Genomic DNA, 23620 nt, shown 5'->3' with positions numbered 1-23620 from the left:
GTGTGTGGACAGAGACAGTATCAAACACTGGTGTGTGGACAGAGACAGTATCAAACACTGGTGTGTGGACAGAGACAGTGTCATACACTGGTGTGTGGACAGAGACAGTGTCATACACTGGTGTGTGGACAGAGACAGTATCATACACTGGTGTGTGGACAGAGACAGTGTCATACACTGGTGTGTGGACAGAGACAGTGTCATTCACTGGTGTGTGGACAGAGACAGTATCATACACTGGTGTGTGGACAGAGACAGTGTAATACACTGGTGTGTGGACAGAGACAGTGTAATACACTGGTGTGTGGACAGAGACAGTGTAATACACTGGTGTGTGGACAGAGACAGTATCATACACTGGTGTGTGGACAGAGACAGTGTAATACACTGGTGTGTGGACAGAGACAGTGTAATACACTGGTGTGTGGACAGAGACAGTGTAATACACTGGTGTGTGGACAGAGACAGTATCATACACTGGTGTGTGGACAGAGACAGTGTAATACACTGGTGTGTGGACAGAGACAGTGTCATTCACTGGTGTGTGTGGACAGAGACAGTGTAATACACTGGTGTGTGGACAGAGACAGTGTAATACACTGGTGTGTGGACAGAGACAGTGTCATTCACTGGTGTGTGGACAGAGACAGTGTAATACACTGGTGTGTGGACAGAGACAGTGTAATACACTGGTGTGTGGACAGAGACAGTGTCATACACTGGTGTGTGGGCAGAGACAGTGTCATACACTGGTGTGTGGGCAGAGACAGTGTCATACACTGGTGTTTGGGCAGAGACAGTGTCATACACTGGTGTGTGGACAGAGACAGTGTCATACACTGGTGTGTGGGCAGAGACAGTGTCATACACTGGTGTGTGGACAGAGACAGTGTCATACACTGGTGTGTGGACAGAGACAGTGTCATACACTGGTGTGTGGACAGAGAGTGTCATACACTGGTGTGTGGACAGAGACAGTGTCATACACTGGTGTGTGGACAGAGACAGTGTCATACACTGGTGTGTGGGCAGAGACAGTGTCATACACTGGTGTGTGGACAGAGACAGTGTCATACACTGGTGTGTGGACAGAGACAGTGTCATACACTGGTGTGTGGACAGAGAGTGTCATACACTGGTGTGTGGACAGAGACAGTGTCATACACTGGTGTGTGGACAGAGACAGTGTAATACACTGGTGTGTGGGCAGAGACAGTGTCATACACTGGTGTGTGGACAGAGACAGTGTCATACACTGGTGTGTGGACAGAGACAGTGTCATACACTGGTGTGTGGACAGAGACAGTGTCATACACTGGTGTGTGGACAGAGACAGTGTCATACACTGGTGTGTGGACAAAGAGTGTCATACACTGGTGTGTGGACAGAGACAGTGTAATACACTGGTGTGTGGACAAAGACAGTGTAATACACTGGTGTGTGGACAGAGACAGTGTCATACACTGTCGTAGAGTGTCCAAACATACAACCAGAGTTACCTCCATGCAAATCTTACAGGATATGACAAAACATTCATTGTTAATGATAAGATAACAGATCTTGAGACCGTACCCACATTTTTTCATCAACTCGATAATCAACTAATTTTATGCAAGAGATTATTGCACTCCAATTACAATCAATGTTTTTTAGTTGTAATAAGATATCATTAGTTTTTTAAGATTTTATTCAGTGTTGCTTTGTGTACATTGACTATATGAAGTAACTGTATAATATGAAATGATTAATAACTCTTTCTAGTGATGTAACAATGTCTAGTGGGACTGACAAAGTCCCATTGTAATCCTGGTTTAGCGTTACCGTTCATAGGATGAGTATGGGGTGCGCAGTAAACTAACCGCTTAGGTGGCACACTTATCACTTAGCCAGTGTGATAAGTAGAGCTCTTCCCTCACCTCGACAACCAGCCCCTGCTGACCTAGCCACTGGGCAACCATTAGGATGACTTCTCCACAATTAACCAAGTTAGGTTTAGCAAAACCGAAAATTTAGACCAGTAGCATCTGTGGCGTTAGCGTCATTCGGCCAATAACGGACAAACCCTAAGTGCCGCACAGTGTCTGGAGACTGAGAAGGATGAGCGAGCTCAGAAGAGAACCGAGAGTCTGACTCCTTCAGTTGCCACTCTTTGATCTGCAGGCAACCTTCAGTAGTATTTCCAGAAGTAGATGATACAATCCCCTGTAGGTAGTGAGAGCCACCACAGCACCGCAGGGCGTGACACCACACCATGATGACCCTCTTAGTCCACACCAAAAATTATATGACTGAAGAAATGTTTAGACTGAAGGAAGACTTAATGGAGGGATGGCACTGATACTAGAGGAGCCTCACTGGAGGAAAGGAACACTTATCAGAGGAGCCTCACTGGAGGAAAGGAACACTTATCAGAGGAGCCTCACTGGAGGAAAGGCAAACTTACCAGAGGAGCCTCACTGGAGGAAAGGAACACTTACCAGAGGAGCCTCACTGGAGGAAAGGAACACTTACCAGAGGAGCCTCACTGGAGGAAAGGAACACTTATTTGAGGAGCCTCACTGAAGGAAAGGAACACTTACCAGAGGAGCCTCACTGGAGGAAAAGAACACTTACTAGAGAAGCCTCACTGAAGGAGAGGAACACTTACTAGAGAAGCCTCACTGAAGGAGAGGAACACTTATTAGAGAAGCCTCACTGAAGGAGAGGAACACTTACTAGAGAAGCCTCACTGAAGGAGAGGAACACTTACTAGAGAAGCCTCACTGAAGGAGAGGAACACTTACTAGAGAAGCCTCACTAAAGGAGAGGAACACACTTACGTGGCTAGTAACACACACACACACACACACACACACACTCAGGGACCCAGCTAGTGTCACACACACACACACACACACACACACACACACACACACACACACACACACACACACACACACACACACACACACTCGGGGACCCAGCGAGTGTGACACACACACACTCGGGGACCCAGCTAGTGTCACACACACACACACACACACACACACACACACTCGGAGACCCAGCTAGTGTCACACACACACACACACACACTCAGGGACCCAGCTAGTGTCACACACACACACACACACACACACACACACACACACATACACACACACACACACACACACTCGGGGACCCAGATAGTGTGACACACACACACTCGGGGACCCAGCTAGTGTCACACACACACACACACACACACACACACACACACTCGGAGACCCAGCTAGTGTCACACACACACACACACACACACACACACACACACACACACACACACACACACACACACACACACACACACACACACACACACACTCGGGGACCTAGCTAGTGTCACACACACACTCAGGGACCCAGCTAGTGTCACACACATTCGGGGACCCGGCTAGTGTCACACACAAACACACTCAGGGACCCAGCTAGTGTCACACACACTCGGGGACCCAGCTAGTGTCACACACACACACACACACACACACACACACACACACACACACACACACACACACACACACACTCGGGGACCCAGCCAGTGTCACACACACGCTCGGGGAACCAGCTAGTGTCACACACACACTCGGGGACCCAACTACTGTCACACACACTCGGGGACCCAGCTAGTGTCACACACACACGCACACACACACTCGGAGACCTAGCTAGTGTTACACACACGCGCACACACACACACTCGGGGACCCATCTAGTGTCACACACACGCACACACACTCGGGGACCTAGCTAGTGTCACACACACGCGCGCGCGCGCACACAAACACACACACACACACACACACACACACACACACACACACACACACACACACACACACACACACACACACACACACAGGCCCATATTGGAGTATGCGGCACCAGTTTGGAACCCACACCTAGCCAAGCACGTGAAGAAACTAGAGAAAGTGCAAAGGTTTGCAACAAGACTAGTCCCAGAGCTAAGAGGTATGTCCTACGAGGAGAGGTTAAGGGAAATCAACCTGACGACACTGGAGGACAGGAGAGATAGGGGGGACATGATAACGACATACAAAATACTGAGAGGAATTGACAAGGTGGACAAAGTCAGGATGTTCCAGAGATTGGACACAGTAACAAGGGGACACAGTTGGAAGCTGAAGACACAGATGAATCACAGGGATGTTAGGAAGTATTTCTTCAGCCACAGAGTAGTCAGTAAGTGGAATAGTTTGGGAAGCGATGTAGTGGAGGCAGGATCCATACATAGCTTTAAGCAGAGGTATGATAAAGCGATCAGTGAAGAGGCGGGGCCAGGAGCTCGGACTCGACCCCCGCAACCTCAACTAGGTGAGTACACACACACACTCGGGGACCCAGCTAGTGTTACACACACACACACACACACACACACACACACACACACCCACACACACGGGGACCCAGCTAGTGTCACACACACACACACACACACACACACACACACACACACACACACACACACACACACACACACACACACACACACACACACACACACACACACTCGGGGACCCATCTAGTGTCACACACACGCACACACACACACCCACACACACGGGGACCCAGCTAGTGTCACACACACACACACACACACACACACACACACACACACACACACGGGGACCTAGCTAGTGTCACACACACACACACTCAGGGACCCAGCTAGTGTCACACTCAAGCACTGAGGGACCTAGCTAGTGTCACACACACGCACTCAGGGACCTAGCTAGTGTCACACACAAGCACTGAGGGACATAGCTAGTGTCACACACAAGCACTCAGGGAACTAGCTAGTGTCACACACAAGCACTCAGGGACCTAGCTAGTGTCACACACAAGCACTCAGGGACCTAGCTAGTGTCACACACAAGCACTCAGGGACCTAGCTAGTGTCACACACAAGCACTCAGGGACCTAGCTAGTGTCATACACAAGCACTCAGGGACCTAGCTAGTGTCACACGCACTCAGGGACCTAGCTAGTGTCATACACACGCACTCAGGGACCTAGCTACTGTCACATCATAGGTATCGCTTGAGAAAGCCAGAAATACTGCAGAAGAACATTGTATAAGAGAGAATAGAGAGTGGCAGCGTTGTTATCAGTCAGGAGCTCCATAGCTCTCTTATCGCTGAATAACTCGTGATAAACACCAGTTTGGTCGATAAGGAAGTGACTCTCATTGTAAACTGCTGTCACTGAGGTTCAGTTCTGGCTGGTTGTTCTGTGGAGCTAGTGGTTTGCTGGCTCTTGTACCAAGCTAGAGGCTTGCTAAGTCGTGTGTGAGGCTTGCTGGGTGGTGTGCGAGGCTAGAGCCTAGCCAGGTGGTATGAAAGGCTAGTTGCCTGGACAGTATGAAGTTAACTGCGACGTACTATGACGCTCCCAGCAAGCTAATTCAGCCTTATACTAGTGACATATACTTGTGTTGAAGTTTTCAGGTTTTCGTAATTTTTTTCTGCTCTAGCACCGAGCTGTGTACAAATATTGTTCGTGTTTTCAATACTTTAGTGAAAATCGAAGTGATTACACTGTGTCTCCTTCCTAGGTTAGTTTTTACTGCTTGACGTGTTTTGAGTCAAGATCAGTGGCGGGTGTTGACCACAGTTCAACACCAGGAGACTTGTGGTGATACAAGTTTTCCAGAGTCTTGCCTGAGAGTTGAGATAAGGAAGACACTTAATAAAGACTTAAGAAGAGGTGACAGGTGATGATGGAGACCCAGAAAGAGACTGTGGAAGGGCTGATGAACATTGAAGAGGAGAAGGAGGAGGTGGAGGAGAAGGAGGAGGAGAAGGAGGAGGAAAAGGAGGAGAAGGAGGAGGAGGAGGAGAAGAAGGAGGGGGTGGAGGAGGAGAAGGAAGAGGAGGAGGAGGAGGAGGAGGAGGAGGAGGTGGAGGAAACTCTACAGGTATTGATGGAGACTAAAGAAGAGACACGTGCTAATGAAAATTCAGGAGAGAGTGAGCAGCAGGAGGATTCTCTGGATGTCTCCTCCCTGACGCTGGCCGTCCCTCGCCTCTCCAACAGCATGGTGGAGACAGACATCCTCGAAGTGGTAAGTGACTCGTTGAACCAGGTGAGCTGAGTACGTATAGTTAAAGATTAGACTCGAGTAAAGTGCGTTAACATAATAATGTATATATTAAAAGTGCGTTATGGTGGTGTTGTGGAGGTGGTCAGTGAGAGTCTGTTGATATTTCAACATCTCACGTCTCGGTCATTATGCATGACCGATTAATCTCGTCTCGAGTCCTAAACCAGTAAGAGCTTCAAGCTTGGGTTTTATAATGAGACCTGAGCTCGTTCTGCTTATATCGCACCGAGATCACGAAGTTAAGGATGTATTGTAGGAGAGAGAAGGAAGGAAGGAAGGAAGGCAGGAAGGATAATGTCATGAATGTAATGCAGGTAACCTTGAGGTGTACTTCTGGTGTTCTCTCACATCACCATCGAATAACTTAACACGTTAATATGGGGCAGGTCCACGAGTTTGATTAAATCTAGTCATCGACAAGGCTGAAATATTATGCACCATATCCACCTGTTAAGGGAAGCGCCGGAAGAGATTTATTTCTGAGCGAGGAACAATTTCTTTCGAGACAGACAAAATAATATTGCCACCCTAGAAGTGAGTGTTGCAACCCCTGAATGGGTTACAATGACTATTATGTATATATAATGTATATTATCTTTTCATATAATTTTATATTGCTTATATTTGCGATAATAGCTAAATCGTAAATGTATGACTTTATATTATTATTTGACTTATATTGTTATTTAGCTTATGTTGTTAGGATGTATATAAAATGTGCTCAGTTAGGCTTGATTGTCAAACTACTGTAATTATCGCTTGTCGCTCGTTATACTGCCGGCTTCTGAGCTGCAGTTGTCCACGTAGCTATCACGTGATCGAGGGGGGGGGTGTCCTCACCTCTCGTGAAATTGTCAGTCTGCTGGAGACTCGCTTGCTGGTTGGACAGATTGTCTGTCTCATTATTCTTGTTAGTTCTGTAGAACTTTGTTCACAGAACATTGTATAGACTTAGTGATTTTCGACGTTGTACTGAGGTTGTGTGTCACATAGACACTCTGAGTATCTCAGGTCCTTAGCTATAGCTTCTGACCTAATTTTGTACTGGTTTCTGTGTATTGTCCCAGTTGGGTTTTTCCTATGCTGAACTTAGATTCGGTATTATGGGAGTTTTGTAACTTTAGTGGAGGATCTGCAGATGGTCCCTACTTAGTGTCGTTATATTATCTCCTTGTTCCTGATTCTGTGTCGCAGTCGCTTGATATTGCATTGCTATTGGGCTTAGCATTCTTTGTTGTTCAAGCAGACTGTTCGGGTTGCCAGTCGGTCAAGAAGTTAGTTTATTTGAGGACTTTGTCAGTCACTTGTTTAAGTCTTATTCGAGTCTTGAGACATAGCTAACTACTTAAGAGCACTTACACGCATACACACACTTGTATATATTTGTAATATCTTATTAAATGTTAATGTACCTGACGGTACTTAAGAATTATAAATGTGATGTGCTTTCAGCACAATAATATTGAACTCGAGAGATTGATTTTATTTTGATTGCTGTAATTAATTTAATTTGATAATATACCTCTAGACAACTTACTACTTAATAAATTTATTAAATTTTAATTTCTCTAGTTAGTAGCCTACCAGTTGTAATCCTAAAGCACTATTGAACCATACTGAAATTTAATGGATAATTGGACAAGGATACTGACTACTTGTTACGAAAACCCAGTAACAGGCTGGATGCTAGAAGGGCAGTCCTTTCTAGTATTCACTGGAGATCTCTAAGCTTTTAGAATCGCGTTTTTTGTAACAAATGGGGGCCTGTCCGGGATCCTCTTGATCCAAGGTGTTGGAGAAACTGTCCGGGAGGCTCTTGATCCAAGGTGTTGGAGAAATTGTCCAGTTTGACATACTAGTAACTCTATGGTCAAACACTTTGAGTACTTTCCTAATCTGAAGATTTTGAGTTTAGTCTTGTACAACATACCAGGTGGATGTATGTACCTGACTGAGTCTCTTGATCCAAGGAGATGGAAATACTGTTTGAGTTCATACTCTAAGACAACCAACACTAAAATTCCTATCAGGATTATAGTTTCCAATAATCACTCTCTCGTAGTACAATTATTTTCGTGATGTATGCCAAAGTGAAACAGTTAATTGATACTCTGACTTTGTCTGAGTTAAGTACATTAAAACTTCAGACGTGTTGGCAAGTAGCCAAATATCTCGGTGTGACGTATAACAGGAATTACACAGCTGAAACTGTCAGAGCATTAATTAAAGATATATTGTTTCCTGCTCATACAGAGATGTCTGATTATGATTCAGATTCAGAAAGTCTAGTGTCACAATTAGGAAGTATGGCTCTATTTGAAGTTGAAGAAAGAGCAACTAGAGCAGAAGTGAGCCTAGTGTCTGAGCCTAGTGTAGATCAGTTCTCGCTCGCTCCTTCCTTCACTGACACTATAGTACAGAGTGTAGCTGTTAGCTTGACTCAGCCTAATACTAGTACAGTGTATGCTACACCTGTATCTACTTATCCTAGACCAGATCTAGACTCTCTAGAGACGGCTGGACCAAGTGTCCGACCTAAGGACCGTCCAGACCATGTTAATTTCCCTACTCCTCCATTACCCACTGGTCCTATCTCTCAGGAACAGTTTGAGAGGTTTGAACGCCTCCTTATGTTGCAGACTGCACAAATAGAGGCACAGAGGAGATTGAACGAAGAAGATTTCCAAAGAGAAAATGTTCGTCTGGGAAGACAACAGACTGATAGATCACAGGACACATTTAATGTGCAGAAAGCTGCATCCATGGTTCCTAAGTTTTTTGAAAGTGACTTAGACACATATTTTGATGTGTTTGAGAACCAGGCTCGTGCTATGAACTGGCCACGTAAGCACTGGGCAACATTGCTTCATACTGCTTTGACGGGAAGAGCTCAAACCTGTACTGCAGATTTGCCATTTGCCAAGTACATTAGTTATGACGCTGTCAAACAAACTATTCTAGAGACGTATAACTTGTTACCTGTAAGTTATCAAAGAGCATTTCGTACGTTACAACGACGACAAGATCAAACTTGTGTAGAGTTTGCTCGTGAGAAAAAAGTTGCATTTGAGAGATGGTCTAGAGCTGCTAAATGTAACAACTACGACAGCCTTGTTCAGTTGTTGCTACATGAAGAGTTTAACAACTGTATGTCTGCGGACATACAAGAATATCTGATCGATCATACTACCTCGGATATTCTGGAAACTGCAGCATTAGCAGACAATTACGAGATTTCTCACAAACTTGTACGTACTAAAACACAAAGAAACAAGGTAACTAAAAATTGTCCTAGAAGTTGGCAACCTAAATCAGCTGCTCATTGCCGGCCTGATGTACCTGCTACTGTAACTTCTCGTACCTTTACCAGGAAAACTCACAATCCTGAATCTGTCTCTGTGGCTAGACAGAAATCTGGTATCGAGAAGAAGAAAGTTAAATGTACCTATTGTAACAGAAAAGGACATGCTAGAGAGTATTGCTTTAAGTTAGAAAGAGATACGAGATACAGTCGTGCGGCTGGCGCCCCCACTCAAGTCGTATCCTCTTCCGAGCAACAAAGGCACCAAAATCCTAGCAATACCTCTGAACCTACTGTTTTAGATAATGTTACTCAGGACAGATGACTAGCGTCAGAAAGTGTATCTGACGAAAAGATTCGTTCAGCGATGAGTCCTTACTTTTCGAGAGATAAAGTAGGATTTGACGAATCACATCTAACTGAGATAATTTCTTTCAGAGACACTGGCAGTTATCTCACGTTATTAAGAGAAGATGTACTGCCCATTACTGACGATACCTATTGCAAGATAGATGTATTGTTAGAAGCCTATGGAGGGGCTGTTATAAAAGTGCCTCTGCACAAAGTTTATATTGAAACAAGCTATTATACTGGTTATATTTCAGTGGGTATATCCAGTGGTGTATTTCCCATCAGGTCAGTGGACTTGTTGATAGGGAACGATATCCTTCATGCTGGTATATGTAAAGAACCACTTGTGATTGATAATCACACTGATGATAATTATGCCATTGAAGCTTGTAGAGAGAAACCTATTTTATTTCCTCTCAGCGCAATTACTAGAGCTATGTCAAAGATTCAACAACCATCCTTGTCTCCTGTTGAGTTAGTGGATGACAATGATTTGGGGTTGAATATGTTTAGTGACGCTCTGCGCCCAGGATCATTAACACTGACTCCCCCCGGTCATCAACCTAGTCAGGACACAACTGACGTTAAATTTCTTACTCATGATGATTTAATCAAGGATCAGTTTGTTGATCAGTCACTGGAAAGACTGAGAGATATAGCAGTTACTGAGAGTGAAGCAAAGGATCTCGATAATTGTTACTATTATAGTAACGGTGTACTGATGGAGAAAAATACATGTAAGTTGTCAGCTGATAGTGTTTCTACCACAGTCAAGAATCTAGTTGTGTTACCAGTTACATTTCGTGAACAAGCCATTGATTTTGCTCACAATAGTCCCATAGGAGGACATTTGGGTGTCAAAAAGACACTCGGTAAACTGGCAAAACATTTTACTTGGCCAAAGATGAAGGAAACAGTAGCTGATCATGTGCGACGTTGCCACGTGTGTCAAGTGACAGGCAAACCAGCACACACACCTCCACCTACGCCTCTCACTATGTTCATTAGTACCAAAGTTCAGTTCACCTGGACTAGAGATTGTTCAGACTCGTTCAAAAGGTTGAAGCGCTTGCTATCCTCTGCTCCTGTGTTGAAGAGTCCTAATTTCAATCTTCCCTTCTTTTTACATATAGATGCGAGTGGCTATGCAGTGGGTGCTGTGCTGCTCCAACAGTCAACATCCACTGATATTCTCCATCCTATATGTTACTATTCATCTAAGCTTAAACGACACCAGAAAAATTATGCCACTATTGAGAAAGAGGCTCTAGCTCTTGTGGTGTCCTTGGAACATTTTGACGTGTATTTGGGCACTTCCCCATTTAAAATTAACGTTTTTTCTGACCACAATCCACTCACTTATATAAATACTATGAAAAGTAAAAATGCTAGGATCATGAGGTGGGCCCTCAGAATCCAACCTTATTCTATTAGTATAAAACACATAAGTGGTCATTGTAATGTAATTGCTGATGCTCTGTCTCGTCCTTAATAATTATCAATTACATTAAATTAACGTAATTTTATGCCCAAATACCTTTTGTTACTTGCTATGTCAAATTCAGTAAAGTAACTTAATCCCTCCAGCCCATATTAACTATATATACTCATGTCATGTCTAATTATTATATTTATATATTCACAGTAATGTTGTGTGAGGAGGAAACAAGCTGAGTGTTGAGTGAGTAGTGTGGTGCGGGTGATGTACTGCGTGACGCAACACTGTCCTGTCGCAGACCCCCCCCCCTCACTACACACCTTAAGCTGTTTCATACTCAGATGTTCATACTGCCTCGCATTCCACAACCACTACTTAAGAGTGGAATGCAGTCTCCTCTACTATGATCGAGCCTCAACGTGCCCTCCTTGTCAGCGCTATCCTGTCTCTACACTGATGTACATAACCACGAATATGAAGATATACGATACTGTGTACTGCCCTAGTACCTAGGGGCATATCCTAGTGACGGACGCTGTGAAATTGTAGAGGTGCTTGGCACAAGAGAGACTCTGATTAATGTTTAATTTTTATATTGATAATAATATTGATATGAGTAATCAGAAATAATGTGAAAAACAACATGCAACTCCTAGTGCGACCCTCTGTCGTGTTGGGGGGGGGGGGGGTGTTGCAACCCCTGAATGGGTTACAATGACTATTATGTATATATAATGTATATTATCTTTTCATATAATTTTATATTGCTTATATTTGCGATAATAGCTAAATCGTAAATGTATGACTTTATATTATTATTTGACTTATATTGTTATTTAGCTTATGTTGTTAGGATGTATATAAAATGTGCTCAGTTAGGCTTGATTGTCAAACTACTGTAATTATCGCTTGTCGCTCGTTATACTGCCGGCTTCTGAGCTGCAGTTGTCCACGTAGCTATCACGTGATCGAGGGGGGGGTGTCCTCACCTCTCGTGAAATTGTCAGTCTGCTGGAGACTCGCTTGCTGGTTGGACAGATTGTCTGTCTCATTATTCTTGTTAGTTCTGTAGAACTTTGTTCACAGAACATTGTATAGACTTAGTGATTTTCGACGTTGTACTGAGGTTGTGTGTCACATAGACACTCTGAGTATCTCAGGTCCTTAGCTATAGCTTCTGACCTAATTTTGTACTGGTTTCTGTGTATTGTCCCAGTTGGGTTTTTCCTATGCTGAACTTAGATTCGGTATTATGGGAGTTTTGTAACTTTAGTGGAGGATCTGCAGATGGTCCCTACTTAGTGTCGTTATATTATCTCCTTGTTCCTGATTCTGTGTCGCAGTCGCTTGATATTGCATTGCTATTGGGCTTAGCATTCTTTGTTGTTCAAGCAGACTGTTCGGGTTGCCAGTCGGTCAAGAAGTTAGTTTATTTGAGGACTTTGTCAGTCACTTGTTTAAGTCTTATTCGAGTCTTGAGACATAGCTAACTACTTAAGAGCACTTACACGCATACACACACTTGTACATATTTGTAATATCTTATTAAATGTTAATGTACCTGACGGTACTTAAGAATTATAAATGTGATGTGCTTTCAGCACAATAATATTGAACTCGAGAGATTGATTTTATTTTGATTGCTGTAATTAATTTAATTTGATAATATACCTCTAGACAACTTACTACTTAATAAATTTATTAAATTTTAATTTCTCTAGTTAGTAGCCTACCAGTTGTAATCCTAAAGCACTATTGAACCATACTGAAATTTAATGGATAATTGGACAAGGATACTGACTACTTGTTACGAAAACCCAGTAACAGGCTGGATGCTAGAAGGGCAGTCCTTTCTAGTATTCACTGGAGATCTCTAAGCTTTTAGAATAGCGTTTTTTGTAACAGTGAGGTTATTTAAAGATCTGATCCATAAACTTGGAACTTTGTCTGTTAGAACTGAACAAGGGTGACAACTTTATCTGCCTGAAGTAATCTTATTTTAGGATATAATTTGCTAACTTAATTTGTGGTAATATAATTTTCTCTAATCAAGATTAAATAGTCATCCGTCAACACTGAAAATTTATTATTGTTACTGCCCAGTACGTTGTTTGTACACACGGAACTGTAATACCTGTCTCATTCTTGTATAAATTTACTTAGTCTCATTTATTATTATTTTTAATTAGTTATAACTAAACTATATGGGGCGTTGCCCCCACACAAGCTTCCCCCACTACATTATTTTTGACTAAAATCCGCCTATTAGCATTTATTAGTCTTGCAGGTATACTGGAAAGCTGTCAGACGTGATTTATGTAGAGTTCAGTCCTATCATGAATGTTCCTCCTCGTGATTACTTGGTGAATTGAGCTTCTTTTGTGGCCAAATTTCTTCCATGAATGTTTACGATGAAACAGCTGTCGGCTCTTGTAGTTTCGCCGCAACGAACTGCTCCAGGGCCATTAGCTGGAACCCACTTCGAACACCGCCTTCAGCCGGGATGACTCTCACCTGTGTTGCATGTGACTGTGATCATTACCACCACAAACTGCCCAAACAAATATCTACCTGTAGGTGCAGTCGGTTTCTGCTACAACAGATTAGATTTTGATATTTTGCCGCCGACGTGGCCAGTTTATTTTGCACCACATATTCTGTGGATGGTAGCGCGAGAACATATGGATTCACACAAGGTCTAGGAACTAGGCCCCTCAAGGTTTAGTAGGCGTCCATCTGGATTTATATCTACAATTGTCTTTACCGTTACAAGCAGATTTATGATATTTGTTTAATATGTCTGGTATCTTATTTTCATTAATAAAATATCCCGTCATATATAGTATAGCTAGGTTATTATACTATATATATATTCCTCAGTAAGTGGACCATTAAGCATAAGTGTTCAAGGTAGTGACCATAGTGCTGACCACATACTTTGCTTTTAATTTGATCGTGTGTGTGTGTGTGTGTGTGTGTGTGTGTGTGTGTGTGTGTGTGTGTGTGTGTGTATGTGTATGTGTGTGTGTGTGTCTGCCAAACTGGCAGATGTGCATGAACTAAGCCTAAGCCTGGCCACTACAACTTCAGTCAATTTGTTCACACTGCAAGATGCTGGATCCATAGATACATAGTGAGTGATATATCTATTCAACTTTCTGTCTGCATTCCTATGACATTGATTTTCATTATTTACTTCTTAATATTATTCTTAATGCTAGACACACATATACTCAAGTTAAATTCTACATTTTCCTATCAACTTCGTCATAAAGCAGTAAGTCAGTGTGTGATGGACTCCATAAACTTTTACATTGACTCCATTTTCTGTGATTTACCTGACTTCTCTAGTGCGGATGTTTTTCATGGAGTCAAGAGTCTTCAGTGATAAAATATCAGTAATAATCAACAAGTCAAGCACATCCTCCCTCGTTAACAGTCCTGGTGTCTTATTGTAATTAATAATCGTTGCCACATATATAGGGTTATGTGCTACCCCTTGTGTTCCTGAGTGAGTAAACAACCCAGAACACCTTGTAACCAAGCTTAACTCTAGTTATTATATCTGCTGGTCTCTTTACATAACAAATTGCTTCGTAAATCTCTCATCCTCCTTCACACTCCTATTAAAAAGTTTATATATATATTTTTTCGTTTCCACTATAAAAATACCCAAATGTTGCACCAGTGTCTCGTTCATCACGGGTCAACAGGTGTGCTGTATTGCTCCTCCTTGTGTTCTCATGTTCCTAAAATAAACTTTGAGGAAATTGCATGACGGGGGTCATCAGGTAGAGGCGATGAGAAATTTGTGAAGAGCGCCTAGCTTGAGCGGCGTGCTGAGAGACGAACAATAGCGTAGCCATTCTTGAGGGGGAACTGGAGTGGTGAAAGTGCATTAACCAAGGCTCTTGATAAGTAAGACATGCGCAACAATAGGGGTCTCTATTGACCAGACGTTTCGCATGCGCTGTAGGCTTCATTAGTCGAGTACAGAGATGAATCAGATTCGTGAAGACAGCCTTAATGGAAGACGAAGTAGACAACGTAGAGAGGCAGTCCATCATCACCCTCAGTGCAGGATAATCAGTCTATTACACAAATAACCCGCACATAGAAGAGGGAAGTTTATGACGACGCATCGGTCCGACTTAGACCATATAAAAATGGTCCAAGTCGGACCGAAACATCGTCCCAAGCTTCTGTTTCCCATGTACGGGTTATTTGTGCATCGTTCCAGTCACGGTATTGTGTCTTTTTGTTTATCAGTCTCTTAGACTTATCTACTCGTCTACTTTGTCTTCCACCAACACTGATGTATCCAGGAGTGTAATTCATCTTTGAATTCAACTGATGGAGCCTGCATGGCAGGCCAAACTTCGTCAGTAAAGATTCCCAGTGTTGTACATGTCAAGCTTATCAACCTGTCGGTACCGTTTACCATGTATAATATTAACCAAGACTGTTGACTGAAGGTTCTCTAGATAAATTATTTTACTGTATAATTTACCTGTAATTTTTGAAGTGGACTCAGTTGTTTTAAGTTAATTAAAAACTAATTTTAATGTAAAGATGTTTACGTGTGAATCCTATTACACAAGAATGAAGGACGACTGTAGTAGGTCCATACCCACTCATGTGCCGGTCCATCTTGTAATTAAAGTTACACAAAGTTTTTGCTTCACTGACTCTACTTGCCAGTATATTCCATTCATCTGTTACTTGAACGTAATTGTTTTCAATTCTGTTTTATAATATTTTTGGTCTCTTGTCCCTGTTTATTGCCAGTTTGTTGACTGCAGTCAAGTTTCTGCAACCTTCTTGAAGTTCTCATTATAACAGACTACAAGAAGCCTGGCCAACGCGATCATTAAACTTATTAATGGGTAAAACTAAATGCTAAATGATGTAAGATATTTTTATTATGAGAGGAAAGCTGGGAAAATGGCGTGGATGGTGGCGGCAGCAATTGAGGAGGACAGAGTCAGGCTTCGTCGCATTTCCACTTTCTATTGCTGGTGAGAGCGAGAAACTTGAAGTGATGACGCAGCCTCCCACCCACCAGGGAAGGTTACCAAGCTGTGTTGATTTACCAGTGTCTGCAACTAATCTGTGGTGTGACCCATGGCTGCTCTCTGTGGCGCCCCTCCCCCCCCCCCGCTCTCTCATCTAGTAATGACCAGCAAAGAGGCGGGCGAAATTATTTACATACATTGTCTCTATGGCTGTAAATAATTTCGTCTGTTTGTGAATTGTTAAGCATTTCAATTCTCTCTCGTTGTCCACTGCATGTGGCAGGATTCCATGAAATGACTTTCAAAACGAGCTTAGTGTCCAGGGTATGGGGAAACATCGCTTAGCTCCGGCTAAGCGCCCATACTTATCGCAGGTCTAGTCTCGTGGTAAAGTACTATGGACTCTGATACAGAGTTAGCAGGTTCCAGTCCTGCTGTGGACGTAGAGACAGTGTAAATAATTTCGCCTGTTTGCGAATAGTTAAGTGTGTGTGTGTGTGTGTGTGTGTGTGTGTGTGTGTGTGTTTGTGTGTGTCTCGATATATATATATATATATATATATATCTATATATATATATATATATATATATATATATATATATATATATATATATATATATGCATGTGTAGTGTGACCTAAATGTAACTAGAAGTAGCAAGACGTACCTGAAACTTTGCATGTTTATGGGGCAGAAAAAAGACACCAGCAATCCTACCATCATGTAAAACAATTACAGGCTTCCGCTTTAAACTCACTTGGCAGGACGGTAATACCTCCCTGGGCGGTATATATAATACGTAATATTTCTTCTCTTTGCTTGTCTGTCTCCTGTCTCTAGTATCTGTCTAGCACCAGTTGTTTCTTTCCAGTATTTGGTTCATCTCTGGCTGCTCAGGAAACAAACATATCTGTCCCAGCTTCCTTATCTTATCTTTCTTGAAGTCTTCCTTATTATGTTTGTAGTGTGTGTTTATCTGGCATCTGTTTATGTTAGCTTACCGAGCTATACTCTACTTATCAAGCTTTACGTTTTTTAAGTAGAGCTCGAGCTCCTGGTTCCGTCTCATCGTTTTACGATGAGGATTTCTTGCCTGGTGGGCTGTTAACATAGATATTATGTGATCTGCTTTTGAGGAGCCAGACAACATCCCCTTTATTGTCGAGTCTTGCAGTCTAAGTGTGTGTGCTACCATCCCTGTGGCTCGTCTGAGTGTGTGTGCTACCATCCCTGTGGCTCGTCTGAGTGTGTGTGCTACCATCCCTGTGGCTCGTCTGAGTGTGTGTGCTACCATCCCTGTGGCTCGTCTGAGTGTGTGTGCTACCATCCCTGTGGCTCGTCTGAGTGTGTGTGCTACCATCCCTGTGGCTTGTCTGAGTGTGTGTGCTGCCATCCCTGTGGCATGTCTGCGTGTGTGTGCTACCATCCCTGTGGCTTGTCTGAGTGTGTGTGCTGCCATCCCTGTGGCTTGTCTGAGTGTGTGTGCTACCATCCCTGTGGCTCGTCTGAGTGTGTGTACTACCATCCCTGTGGCTCGTCTGAGTGTGTGTGCTACCATCCCTGTGGAGAACTAGCTAGATAAGTACACAAATAACAAAAAAAGGCACAATACCGTGACTGGAACAATACACAAATAACCCGCACATAGAAGAGAGGAGCTTACGACAACGTTTCGGTCCGACTTGGACCAAGTCGGACCGAAACGTCGTCGTAAGCTCCTCTCTTCTATGTGCGGGTTATTTGTGTAGATAAGTACACTTCTCTGCATGAAACAAACGTAAAACAAGTGTTATCTTTTAACAGCATGGTGTCCAGCAGCCTCTCCCTGGAAATCCCTTCGGGGTGCCGCACCAGTTTTCACAGTGGCTGTTGATTAACAAGTTTGTTATTCATATAATTTGCCCCAAAGGAGCGTATATCTCAGCATTTCACTGTCATCTGAAATACGTAGGGGTACTCACCTGGGTTTGGGTGAATCACCCACGTGTCACAGGATCTATTGGTAATTCCAGTCAAATCTCACCTCTTTCTGTTAGCTGCAGCTAACGTAATTAGGTGTGGGTATGGCTGGACTTACCTGGATATTGTAACTGAACCAATTTCCGCTAGTTTGTTGTAGAGGTGTGATCCTGATATTGTTGTCTTGAGTGGGCTGCTACAGATGCGTAGTTATATTGTCCTCATTCGTTGATAGGGAGTCACTTAGGTCAGTCGTTAAGCGATAGGGTGATATAAGAACATCACTGTACTGGCCCATGCGAGGCAGGTTGTACTACCTTAAGCTTCCCTAGAAATAATTCCCGTAGTCAATGACACCAACCAAACCACGACACCCGGCCGGGATTGAACCCGCGGCCATAAAGTCTCAAAACTCCAGCCCCTCCCACTCATATATTTGTCCAGTCTCTTCTTAAAGCACCCAAGGTCCTAGCCTCTATCACCCCACTTTATCGGGATTATATGTCAGTGGATTATACATTATACTCATGTTTCCTTTTAACACTAGTTTTCCTAGTGGAGATTGATAGTATTTCAGAGTTTACCACACAAAGTCATTGTTTTCTTTGTTATCAGCAGGAGATTTGTGACTTGGTCACCCTTCGTACAGAAGAACCGCTGAGTTTAGCTTTATATCTCTTCTTTACTACGCATTGCAACAGTATTCAGTACAAGAGGGTAGGTTTCTTGTTATCTAGCTATAAACTAGAAGTCATAATAGTCCCAACTTGTAGGACAAGTGGGACGCAGGTTTTTCCTTAATTTTCCTGCCATGGAAAAGAGTAATTACTCTCGTTTAACCTTGTTGTGTAGTTTATCAGGAGCTCTAGCAAGGAGAGGAAGGCGTGCCCCGTGACGCTATGTTACATACATGTATTCCTCATAAAGCTGTTTGCGAGGAAGGAAGAGTCCACTAGCCCCTTTTGGGAGGGTTAAGTCCCTCAGAGGGCTGAGGGAGGCTGAGAGGGCTGGAGAATTTTCTCCACAATCCATGTGGCTCGTCTGAGTGTGTTTGCTACCATCCCTGTGGCTCGTCTGAGTGTGTGCTACCATTCCTGTGGCTCGTCTGTGTGTGTGCGCTACCATCCCTGTGGTTCGTCTGAGTGTGTGTGCTACCATCCCTGTGGCTCGTCTGAGTGTGTGTGCTACCATCCCTGTGGCTCATCTGAGTGTGCGTGCTACCATCCCTGTGGCTCGTCTGAATGTGTGCTACCATCCCTGTGGCTCGTCTGAGTGTGTGTGCTACCATCTCTGTGGTTCGTCTGAATGTGTGCTACCATCCCTGTGGCTCGTCAGTGTGTACTACCATCCCTGTGGCTCGTCTGAGTGTGTGCGCTACCATTCCTGTGGCTCATCTGAGTGTGTGTGCTACCATCCCTGTGGCTCGTTTGTGTGTGTGTGCTACCATCCCTGTGGCTCGTCTGACTGTGTGTGCTACCATCCCTGTGGCTTATCTGAGTGTGTGTGCTACCATCCCTGTGGCTCGCCTGAGTGTGTGCTACCATCTCTGTGGGTCGTCTGAATGTGTGTGCTACCATCCCTGTGGCTCGCCTGAGTGTGTGCTACCATCTCTGTGGCTCGTCTGAGTGTGTGTGCTACCATCCCTGTGACTTGTCTGAGTGTGTGTGCTACCATCCCAGTTACTCGTCTGAGTGTGTGTGCTACCATCCCAGTTACTCGTCTGAGTGTGTGTGCTACCTGGAGTTTACCTGGAGAGAGTTCCGGGGGTCAACGCCCCCGTGGCCCGGTCTGTGACCAGGCCTCCTGGTGGATCAGAGCCTGATCAACCAGGCTGTTACTGCTGGCTGCACGCAAACCAACGTACGAGCCACAGCCCGGCTGGTCAGGAACCGACTTTAGGTGCTTGTCCAGTGCCAGCTTGATGACTGCCAGGGGTCTGTTGGTAATCCCCCTTATGTATGCTGGGAGGCAGTTGAACAGTCTCGGGCCCCTGACACTTATTGTATGGTCTCTTAACGTGCTATTGACACCCCTGCTTTTCATTGGGGGGATGTTGCATCGTCTGCCAAGTCTTTTGCTTTCGTGGTGAGTGATTTTCGTGTGCAAGTTCGGTACTAGTCCCTCTAGGATTTTCCAGGTGTATATAATCATGTATCTCTCCCGCCTGCGTTCCAGGGAATACAGGTTTAGGAACCTCAAGCGCTCCCAGTAATTGAGGTGTTTTATCTCCGTTATGCGTGCCGTGAAGGTTCTCTGTACATTTTCTTAGTCAGCAATTTCACCTGCCTTGAAAGGTGCTGTTAGTGTGCAGCAATATTCCAGCCTAGATAGAACAAGTGACCTGAAGAGTGTCATCATGGGCTTGGCCTCCCTAGTTTTGAAGGTTCTCATTATCCATCCTGTCATTTTTCTAGCAGATGCGATTGATACAATGTTATGGTCCTTGAAGGTGAGATCCTCCGACATGATCACTCCCAGGTCTTTGAAGTTGGTGTTTCGCTCTATTTTGTGGCCAGAATTTGTTTTGTACTCTGATGAAGATTTAATTTCCTCATGTTTACCATATCTGAGTAATTGAAATTTCTCATCGTTGAACTTCATATTGTTTTCTGCAGCCCACTGAAAGATTTGGTTGATGTCCGCCTGGAGCCTTGCAGTGTCTGCAATGGAAGACACTGTCATGCAGATTCGGGTGTCGTCTGCAAAGGAAGACATGGTGCTGTGGCTGACATCCTTGTCTATGTCAGATATGAGGATGAGGAACAAGATGGGAGCGAGTACTGTGCCTTGTGGAACAGAGCTTTTCACCGTAGCTGCCTCGGACTTTACTCTGTTGACTACTACTCTCTGTGTTCTGTTAGTGAGGCAATTATAGATCCATCGACCGACTTTTCCTGTTATTCCTTTAGCACGCATTTTGTGCGCCATGGTCACACTTGTCGAAGGCTTTTGCAAAGTCTGTATATATTACATCTGCATTCTTTTTGTCTTCTAGTGCATCCAATAGTGCATCGTAGTGATCCAATAGTTGAGACAGACAGGAGCGACCTGTTCTAAACCCATGTTGCCCTGGGTTGTGTAACTGATGAGTTTCTAGATGGGTGGTGATCTTGCTTCTTAGGACCCTTTCAAAGATTTTTATGATATGGGATGTTAGTGCTATCGGTCTGTAGTTCTTTGCTGTTGCTTTACTGCCCCCTTTGTGGAGTGGGGCTATGTCTGTTGTTTTTAGTAACTGTGGGACGACCCCCGTGTCCATGCTTCCTCTCCATAGGATGGTAAAGGCTCGTGATAGGGGCTTCTTGCAGTTCTTGATGAACACGGGAGTTCCATGAGTCTGGCCCTGGGGCAGAGTGCATGGGCATGTCATTTATCGCATGTTCGAAGTCATTTGGCGTCAGGATAACATCGGATAGGCTTGTGTTAACCAAATTCTGTGGCTCTCCCATAAAAAATTCATTTTGATCTTCGACTCTCAGTCTGGTTAGCGGCTTGCTAAAAACTGAGTCATATTGGGACTTGAGTAGCTCACTCATTTCCTTGCTGTCATCTGTGTAGGACCCATCTTGTTTAAGTAGGGGCCCAATACTGGACGTTGTTCTCGACTTTGATTTGGCATAGGAGAAGAAATACTTTGGGTTTCTTTCGATTTCATTTATGGCTTTTAGTTCTTCACGCGATTCCTGACTCCTATGAGATTCCTTTAGCTTAAGTTCGATGTTTGCTATTTCTCTGACCAGTGTCTCCCTACGCATTTCAGATATATTGACCTCTTTTAGCCGCTCTGTTATTCTTTTCCGTCGCCTGTAAAGGGAGCGCCTGTCTCTTTATATGTTACATCTACTCTTCCTTTTTCTTAGAGGAATAAGCCTTGTGCATACATCGAGTGCCACCAAGTTAATCTGTTCTAGGCATAAGTTGGGGTCTGTGTTGCTTAGTATATCTTCCCAGCTTATATCGGTTAGGACTTGGTTTACTTGGTCCCACTTTGTTTTTGTTATTGAAGTTGAATTTGGTGAATGCACCCTCGTGACTAATCTCGTTATGTCGGTTTGGGGCTCCGCGCATACATGTCTGAACCTCAATTATGTTGTGATCTGAGTATATTGTTTTTGATATGGTGACATTTCTTATCAGATCATCATTGTTAGTGAAGATGAGGTCTAGTGTATTCTCCAGTCTAGTAGGCTCTATTATTTGCTGGTTTAAATTGAATTTTGTGCAGAGATTTAAAAGCTCGTGCGAGTGTGAGTTTTCATCAGAGCTGCCTCCTGGTGTTATTACTGCAACAATATTGTTTGCTATATTCCTCCATTTTAGGTGCCTTAAGTTGAAATATCCCAGGAGCAAGATGTTGGGTGCAGGAGCTGGAAGATTTTCCAGACAATGGTAAATTTTTAACAGCTGTTCCTGGAATTACTGGTATGTTGCATCCGGAGGCTTGTAGACTACCACAATGACTAGGTTTTGGTTCTCGACCTTTACTGCTAAAACTTCCACTACATCATTTGAGGCATTAAGCAGTTCTGTGCAAACAAGTGACTCTGCACTGTACAGGCCAGCCCCGCCCCCCCCCCCTTTTGCCTGTTCACTGTCACATCTGTATAGGTTGTAACCTGGGATCCATATTTCGTTGTCCAAGTGATCCTTTATGTGGGTCTCAGTGAAAGCCGCGAACATTGCCTTTGCCTCTGCAAGCAGTCCACAATTTAAGTTATAGCACAGTCCTTCCTGTACTGAAGAGGTACACATTTCAGGGTGAAAAAGCTTACAGGAAGGGAGTTTGCATTTTCCTGTTGTCATATGGGCAAGGCATTTTCTAGGGTGGTCATAGTTGCACGTCCCGTCTGTTTTTCCAGATTTCCCATATCTGCAGATACCAAGTGCATAGTATGTTCACAGGCTTGGTTTCCGTTTGCCTTGGGTTTCTGTGACTGTATTCCCTGTTGGTGCATGTTTACCTGTCTTATTCCTATCCTCCCTAGCACCAACAATGGAGCTCCCACCAGTTGTTTTTGGTAATTATCCTCACTATTGCTAATGGAGTCCTCTTGTTTGCTATTTCATGTGTGCTACCTTCCCTGTGACTTGTCTGAGTGTGTGTGCTACCTTCCCTGTGACTTGTCTGAGTCTGCGGCTTTGCTCTTCCATTGACGTGGCGCACAGAGCTTGTTTGCTTCTCAATCTTTCGTGGTGGACTAGGTGCGGGCTCCAAGCCGGCGCTGCATACTCCAAAACTTGTCTGACCTCATGGATAATGCGGTGTCCAGTTGGAGTTCCCGAATTGCAATAAAGGAGAAAGATAAAGGAGGATAAAAGGAAGTGTGATGAAGTTCATATGTTTATTAAGTAAAAAAAATAATATTGCAGGTTGAATAATATTGAAGGTGTTCTAACTTCAGGAAAATAGA

The 23620-nt window shown here is 43.8% G+C and overlaps 1 protein-coding gene across 3 annotated transcripts in view; it reads left to right on the top strand.

Moving 5' to 3' along the window:
* Nucleotides 1-23620, top strand: part of LOC128706569 (uncharacterized) — a 516652-nt gene that overhangs the window by 87319 nt on the left and 405713 nt on the right. Inside the window, exon 1 of one of the 3 annotated variants that reach the window (XM_070087841.1) lies at nt 5209-6106. The exons of 1 other annotated variant lie outside the window; for it this stretch is intronic. In XM_070087841.1, coding sequence (XP_069943942.1) covers nt 5759-6106 — 348 coding nt within the window. In that variant the 5' untranslated portion in view covers nt 5209-5758. Of the gene's footprint in view, nt 1-5208; nt 6107-23620 lie in introns of those variants that run through there. One more of the 3 variants, XM_070087835.1, reaches the window with a different exon arrangement.

This window comes from Cherax quadricarinatus, chromosome 2 (assembly GCF_038502225.1).
Source record: "Cherax quadricarinatus isolate ZL_2023a chromosome 2, ASM3850222v1, whole genome shotgun sequence".
NCBI lineage: Eukaryota > Metazoa > Arthropoda > Malacostraca > Decapoda > Parastacidae > Cherax > Cherax quadricarinatus.
This window is presented reverse-complemented; position numbering and strand designations above follow the sequence as displayed.